Here is an 8,234-nt window from a genome sequence, read left to right as displayed (position 1 = left end):
TGGACTCGGACCTGCCTCTCTGCCGGGTTTCAGTGGTGGCAGGACCAGGGGGGGCATCTTTCCAGGGAACAAATGAGGTTGGTGTGCTGAGGGTCCCCTGGGACCACTGTCAGGCTCCGTGATTCGCCAGGACTCGCAGAGCTCAGAAAAGCTCTCTCACCCCCTGTTGCAGTTTATTATGGCAGAAGGATATTATGGCACAGACAGAAACCAGCAAAGGAGAAGGCTCCATAGGCTGAGTCCGGCAGAAACCAGGCACGAGCTTCCAGTTGGCCTTGCCCGCTGGAGTCAGCAGCCAGGGCTTAACACTCCCAGCAACGACGCGTGGCGACACGTATAAAGTGTTACCAACCAGGGGAGCTCATCGGCGCCTTCACGTGTGGGGTTTGTATGGGAGTCAGCCTAGCAGGCGTGGAGTGCCGCATCGCTAACCTCATCTGCCCTGTCTCCCGCATCCCGGACGTCAAACCCACACGATGCGATCCAGAACCCCAGCCATTCATCCTGAAAGGCATGGTTAACGTAAACCATCTGAGCCTGGCCCAGTGTCTCAGTAAACCATCTGTAAGGCCCACGCTCATCAGGCGGCGTCTTCCCAGGGTTCAGAAGTGATTTCCCAGCAGCCGTCCAAGGGCCAGCCCTGGAGGCCTTTGGAATGTACAGGGTTTAGGGCCACCCAGGCCTGTTACACAGTTGGGGAAAAGATTTGCCCCGAAATGGTCCCCGTTCTCATGTGGAACCAAGCCCATGTGGGGCTGGAGGAGGCTCGGTGTCCCTGAGAGCCTGTGGCTTCTGTTCTCTATTTGCAGGGGGCCCAGTCCCAGCTGCATCTGTAGGACGTCCTTGGACTCCACAGGGCCATTTAGTATTTTAGTTTCCACCCAAGGCTGCACCTGTGTCTTGGAGGGGCCAGCAGCTCCTGCCCCGGTGCCTTGCCTGCTGCCGCAGCCCTTGGGGCCCTGAGACCCAGGCTGAAGCTTTGAGGGGTGGGGGTGCGCCCCCGTGGGCCTCAGGCAGACCCCACTTCTCCCTGCTCATACGTGTCCCTTTCTCTCCCTGCAGATTCCTCTCGCCATGGGGGATTCCAACGTGGATGCCAGCGCCACCGTGTCCGAGACAGTGGCTGAAGAAGTGTCTCTTTTCAGCATGACGGACATGATTCTGTTTTCACTCATCATGGGCCTCCTGACCTACTGGTTCCTCTTCAGAAAGAAAAAAGACGAAATCCCCGAGTTCACCAGAATTCAGCCAGTGTAAGTGACTGTGCTCCAGATCCCTCTCTGCGTTCCAGAGCCCGTCCATCAGTCCCAGCGGTGCCCTGTCCTCAGACCTCGGTCAGGAGAGAGCCAGGCGACAGAGGTGCAGGTGGCCTTGCAGCATTTGGGGCTCAATCGGGGACATCGCCTTATCGGTGGCCTGTGCCTCAGGGCTACCTTAGCCTAACCCCTCGTGTTTCCACAGCGCGTTAGGGTTTACGAGGTTCTTTTACGTCTGTCCGCTTGTTCGAATCTCTCGTTGGCACCTCACAGGGACCAGAGTACAAGATGCCATTTCACAGGTAGATAAGCTGAGGTTCAGGGGCACTACAAGTACTGCCCGAGGTCATTAGCACAGGGCAGAGCTGCAGCCGGCACCCGGTTCATGTTTGACCCCAGGCCCGTGATCTTTCTGTCTGTGACAGTTTTGTGAACAGATGGGTCGTAGCGGAGCTGTTGGCAAAGGACCACGTCGGGAGGCGCAGCTCACTGTCTTTCCGTCCTGTGGCATCACTGACACGGACAGGGTTGCAGTTTGGTGCTGAAGATCTTTACCACCTAAGGCTTGCCAATTTCCCTTTTCAAATGAAGAGAGCAGCCTCAAGCTTAGAGCTGTGGGGGCGACAGCAGAGGAGGAAAACTGGTTTTCTCTTCTCCTCGAGACCCGCACTGAATAGTTCTGTGACCAGATGTATGGGGAGTTCTTGCACACCCTTGGGATGCCTCCAGGCGTGATACCGTCTGCCTGGAGTTAGCCTTGGGTCCTCCGGGTGGGGGTCCCGGTCCCACAAGACTGCCCCCAGCTTCAGACACGAGTCTCAAGTCCCAGCATCACCTGTACTTATCAGCTAGAAACCAGAGCTAGAAACCAGCCTCCTCAGGTTTGATTCATTGGCTGCTGTGGCTCACAGAGCTCAGGAAAGCAGTTTCCTTATTACAAAGTTATCAGTTTATTTTAAAGGATAGAAGACAGTAATAGCCAGGGGCGCCTGGGTGGCTCAGTTGGTTAAGCGTCCGACTCCGGCTCAGGTCGTGGTCTCACAGTTCATGGGTTCAAGCTGCACGTCGGGCTTTATGGTGACATCTGCCCCTCCTCCAGCTCCTGCTCTGTCTCTCTCTCTCAAAAATAAACATGAAAGAAAGAAAGAAGAGAGAGAGAGAAAAGAAAAGAAAAGAAAAGAAGTCCTTAACAGCCAGATGGAAGAGATGCAGAGGGCAAGGTATGGGGAAGGCTGCGGAGTTTTATACCCTCGGTGGGGCTGCCACCCTCCCAGCACCTCCAAGGAAGTGTTCAGCAGCCTGACACTTGAAGTTCTCCAAACCCTGTGCTCTTGGGTTTTAATGTAGGTGCAGATGCAACTGATTAAACCATCTGCCGCTGGGGGTTCATTCACCCACCAGTCCCCCCATCCCCGGAGGTCAGCAGCAGGCCTGGAAATTCAAACCCTCTGACCACATGGTTGGTTCCCCCTGGCAACCAGACCCATCCTTCAGGGCTTTCCAGAAATTGCTTTATTCACATAAACTCCAGAGTGGCTGAAAGGGGCTGGTTATGAGGAAAGGAAGACACCTTTATTGTTTTTATCACTTAGGAAATGCCAGGGTTTTAGGAGCTCTGTGCCAGAAACAGTACAAAACCCAAATTCGTATTTATTATAAGTCACGATCTCACACACAGTCTCTGGCTTGAGTTTACTAATGGCACTGTTTGTTTTTTAATGTTTTTTTTTTCTTTTTCCTAAGTTTATTTTGAGAGAGCATAAGCAGGGGAGGGACAGAGAGAAAAGGAGAGAATCCCAAGCAGCCTCCTCACTGTCAGCGCAGAGCCTGACATGGGGTTCGATCTCATAAACCTGAGCCAAAACCAAGAGTCGGACCCTTAACCAACTAAGCTGCCCAGGTGCCCCCATATTCTTTTTACTTTACTGATGTTTTTCAACCTTCCAGAAAGCTTTCTTGCAAGAAGTTTAAGTACAAAGGTAAATTAGCTTAATGAAAATATTAAGAGTGCAGATGGTTGTTAGCTATAAAAACAGGACAGTGAAGGAGTGATATGGTGACGAAACCACTGTCCCCCCAAGACTGAGTTCCGAATCCTTCCTGCAATCAGGTCACTTCTTCACATTCGCTGTTGGCTATGTTCTACCCAAACTCCAACCCTGGACACCTGCAGGCAGCTTTGAGTGAGGCCCTGGGCGGAGGGAGCCCTGGGGCCCAGCCCTGCCCTTGGGGGCTCCCTGAGTCCTGCCGGGAGTGGGTCTCAGGGGCAGGCCGTGGTTTCACACACTCGGGGCCAGGATTCCCCAGGCTGGGCAGGCTGGGCGCTCGGGGTCACATCCCCTCCTAATTCCCTCTCCCAGTTTTGGTAACCATTGTCTCCCCTGGAAAAGTTACGGTCTTCAAGCATCACAGGAGATATTCAAAGGACTCTGTTCTTGTACCACTGACAGGACATTAGTTGCCTGTTTGCCGAAAGCTCAGCAGATATCCACTGAGGCCCCGCTCTGCCCCAGGTAGCCACAGATAAAATAGAGGAAGTCCCTGTGTTCGAGCTCACATCCTGGGTGAGGTCCTCCCTTCACCTTGCCTCAGTTTTCCCCTCTGGAGGGGAATGACCCCACCTCCTGGGGCTCGTGTGAGCATTAAGTGAGGTGCTGGAGGTGACGGCACCTAGTACGTTCCTGGTGCTGGTGGCTGCTGAGTCTGTCAGAGTGTATTTCGTGTCAAGAAGACAAAGGTGGTGTTTACATTAACAAAACTGAGCCGTCAGGACGTTCAGAGGTACTTGTAGAAATGCTTTATGAAATGCTTTTGTGTGCATCGCCTAAGCATGGCCTCTGCGACAGCCCGGCACGCTGGGCAGGGCGTGGCTGGGAAGTCTCGGGGCCAGGCCAGGAGACACAGGCTCCAGGAACTCTGAGAAAGAGGGGGCAGGAGGGAGGTGGTGTTGAGCAGGTCCTAGAAGGTGCTGCCACATCCCGAGGCTCAGAGGGCTTTGCCCACAGAGGGCCAGCGGAAGGGACCGGCAGGCGAGCAGGAATCTGGCCTCTTGTATCCGGGGCTGGTCCAGCCAGGTGCCTTCCTGGGATGGAAAGTATTTGGGGGGGGGGGGGGGGAATGTGGTACTCAAGATAAGGGATCAGTGTCCGGGTCCCAGTTTCCAGTGGCCCTGAGTTTCCTTGTCTGTAAAGCGGAGATGTCCCACCACACTCCAAGAGAGGACGTGGGCGTGCCATAGGAGCACATGGAGCCACCGTCCTCCCCGTCACCTCTCCAGCCTCATGAGATGGACCTGAAATAAAAACAAAAGCCTAAAGTTTGTAGATTCTGTCTCTTTGCGGGGATGCTAAAACTGCCCTTCCCTCTTCGTAATCCTGAAGTTTCAGCCTTCCTGTTTCAGTGTCTGCTCGCTCCACAGGGCCTCTTGTCCCTCGATATACCATGTGGAAGCCTGCTGGGGCCGGGTCATGTGTACCCTCCGCAGGGGACCCCTTCATAGTGCAGGGGGTATGTTCTAGGGCCCAGACTTGGGTGACAAAGGTTCTAGTCCTGCCTCCATCACCTAGAAGGCACGTGAAGACGTTGGCCGTGACTTAATCTTTTTTATGTCTGTGCTCTGGAAACGATAAGCGTCCTTATCTCATGGGGCTGACACTGAAATGACATCATCAGTGAGCGCTTTGCCCAGGTCCTGGTGCTCTTGGTCATGGCCTTGCCCTTGAATGGCACGTATTATTGCTTTTATCCTTACTATTAATATCACATCCTGTCTCACAAGAGCCCTACAAGGAAGGCTTTATTACCCCACTTTGCCGATGAGGTAGCTGAGACGCAAGTAGCCGCGGAGTTTGCCCAAGTCACGTCACTTACAAGTCGCAGAGCCAGCTTATCAAGCCACACCTGCAGACTCCACAAGCCACACTTCCCCCTTCGCCACGCTGCCTGATTTCAGCAGGGCCTCTCGTGGACTGCGTGGGGGGTGGATGGAGGGTCGTCGGGAGGCAGGTGGTGGGGGGCACTACAGGACGTGGGCCCGAGAGAGATGGGGAGGCCAGAAAAGGGAGTCCCGGGGCTCGCACAGTGAGGGCACAGTTGATGGGACACGCGGGCCTGGCTGGGTGTGAAGAGTCTGCACCAGGCAACTGCTCAGAGCAGGTTTGGGAAACGGGGAGACAGGATGCCTCTGGGCGTAGGCAGAGCAAGGGAGCAGAGCAAAACCCAAAGTGTAGAGATTTGGACCCTTTGCAGGCAGCAGGGGATGGGGTGACTAGAGAAGAGAGGCCAGGCTGCTAGAAGGAAGACGCTGGCTTTTTCTCTTAGGCTTTTGTTTCTCGTGTTAAGGCTGAGCATGAGCTGTGGGTAGCAGGGTGAGGCCACTCGCCACTCCTCTGTCTCTCTGGTCCCCGTGGCCGACGGGGGGAGGCGAGGAGCAAGAGACCAGGGAGGGTCAGAGGGAAGTTCAGTTCTGGAAGGACTGTTTTGTTCGTCACCTTTTTGCTGAAGTGTATATAACACGCAAACAGAAGGACACGGGTCGTAGTGCACGGTTTGAAGGACGTGTGTAACCAAAATGGCCCCATGTTGTCTGTGTCACGGAGCATGCACTCTGAGGTTTACGTGGAGTTCTTTGGTCGCATTTGGTATTCCATTCTGTGAATAATCTGTGATTTATTCTTTCTGATGATGACGGACATTTCGACGGTTCCCGGTCGGGAGAACAGTTGCAAACAGTGCTACCGTGAACATTCTGGTAGGTGTGTTTTAGTCCCCATAAGGCCGTGTCTCTGTTCCGTGTGTGCTGTGATGTGGCACTGGCAGGTCACGGGCACGTCCCCTCCTCACGCTTACTTTTATCACCTTTTTTATCGTAGCCACTCAAACAGGCGTGCAGTAGCATCCCGTCGTGATTTGCGTTTCCCTGAAGACCTACGACCTTGTCTGTCATAATGTTTATTGGCCATTTAGATACCTTTGTGAACATCTGTTTGCTCAAGACTTTGCCCGTTTCTTCCACTGGGTTGGTGGCCCTGTTCATTTGCCAGGGTTCTTTATAGTCTAGATATGAGGCCTTTGTTAGATAAATGCACTGCAGATACGATCTCGCTTCTGTGACTTGCTCCTTACTCTCTTACTGGTGCCTTTTGATGAGCGGAAGTGCTTGACTTACACTTAGCCCAATTCCTCAACCTTTTGGTTGACCTTAAACCTTGACGGTTGATGGTTCTGTGTCCAGTTTAAGAAATCGTAACTTATCCCATGGTCCTAAAAACCGTTCTCTTTATGTTTCCTTCTGAAAGCTTCCTTTGTGTAGCCTGTAAACTTAGACCTCCATGCAGCTGACGTTGACTTGGCTTTGGCAAGTTGTGTGTGGTGCTTCGAGGTTCATTTTTCCCCCGTCGGACATCCATCCACTGGACACAGCACGAGGTGTTATAAAGGCCATTCTCTTCCCACTGCCCTTCAGTGTCACTGGTGATATAAATCAGGTAACTGTCTGTATGCGGGTCAGTTTCTAGACTGTTCTGTCCTATGGATCTGTTTTCTGTTGCTTCATCGGGACCACACTGTTCCATTTTCTGTGATCCCATAGTCACTCTGGACTTGATAATCTGTAGGCCAAGTCCCCCAGCTTTGTTCTCTTCTAAGATTCTTTTGTCTTCTTCAGGCCCTTGACATTCCATGTAACTTTTAGACCAGAATGTCGATGTCCACCAAAACCAAAGCGGGGAGAAAACAAACCCTGCTGGGGTTTTAGTTGGGATTGGATCAAATCTATGAATTAATTGGCACTTTACAGTATTGAGCCTTTTATCTTTTTATTTTTTTAATATTTATTATTTTTGAGAGAGAGAGAGAGAGAGCGCACGCACGTGTGCAAGTGGGGTAGGGGCAGAGCGAGGGGGACAGAGGATCCGAAGCGGGCTCTGTGCTGACAGCAGCGAACCTGATGTGGGACTCAAACTCACGAACCGTGAGATCATGACCTGAGCCAAAGTCGGACGCTCAAACAACTGAACCACCCAGGTGCCCTTCAGTATTGAACCTTTTAATCCACAAACATAGTTGTTTACCCCAGGGAGGTCTTCTGAGTTATATTAATAGCAATTAAAGGCTTGTTCAAGAGAGCAGCACGTTCTCTTAGTGATGGTGGTAATAATCCCGAAAGTGGCTCCTTGCCATCCACTCACACTTAGTCCTCAGCCTTCACTCAGCTTGTGCCTCTGGACAGAGCATTCCACGCTAGGGCAGCTCTTAGTCGCAGGGCGCCCGGGGTGTGATGGTTCCCACGGGAGTCTGAAGCTCCAGGACCCCCCCGGAGCCCCCACTTTGCTCGCACACGTAACACAGCGCCCTGCGTGGAGCACCCCTCTTGTCGCGTGGCCATTTGTATTTCTGCCTCCCATGATGCAGAGACAGCGTCCCATTCCAATCCGGGTCCACTGTTGGACTAGCACTAACATGTACCTGTGGCTGCCTCTTGGGCAAAGTGGCCCACAGGCTGACCTTGGCTTACACGGGAGTTTTACATTTTTTTATTTATTTTATTTCATTTATTTATTTTTTAATTAAAAAAAAAAATTTTTTTTTAATGTTTATTTTTGAGAGAAAGAGAACTGTGAGCGGGGTAGGGACAGAGAGAGAGGGAGATACAGAATTGGAAGCAGGCTCCAGAGGCCTGAGCCGCCCAGGCGCCCCAAGGGAGTTTTACATTTTTAAATTACGACATTATTTGAAATTAGAACGCTGAAAAGGGTGGCACATCAAACCCAGACTTTCAGCTTCTCTTGAAAAAGAATCCGAGGCTCTGGCCCCACGGTGATGCCCGCCAGTGGTGGTAAAGCTGAGCAGGTGGCCAGCCCGGGCCGCTGGGCTCCTCCTCTGCTCTGCTGGAGGCAAGAAGCACCCAAGTGGCCTCCGCACGTACCTCTGGCCTCACGTCTGGCGCCTGAGAGTGCCTTAAAGAAAAACAAAGCTTTT

The 8,234-nt window shown here is 52.6% G+C and overlaps 1 protein-coding gene across 1 annotated transcript in view; it reads left to right on the top strand.

Annotated features, from left to right (window-relative positions):
• Window positions 1-390: 390 nt before the first annotated feature.
• Window positions 391-8,234, top strand: part of LOC122210276 (NADPH--cytochrome P450 reductase) — a 29,873-nt gene continuing 22,029 nt past the window's right edge. Inside the window, 2 exon segments of the mRNA XM_042922900.1 lie at window positions 391-564; window positions 1,063-1,253. Of these exon segments, the coding sequence (XP_042778834.1) occupies window positions 391-564; window positions 1,063-1,253 (365 nt within the window).

Source organism: Panthera leo, chromosome E3, assembly GCF_018350215.1.
Source record: "Panthera leo isolate Ple1 chromosome E3, P.leo_Ple1_pat1.1, whole genome shotgun sequence".
In the NCBI taxonomy this organism is placed as follows: Eukaryota; Metazoa; Chordata; class Mammalia; order Carnivora; family Felidae; genus Panthera; species Panthera leo.
This window is presented reverse-complemented; position numbering and strand designations above follow the sequence as displayed.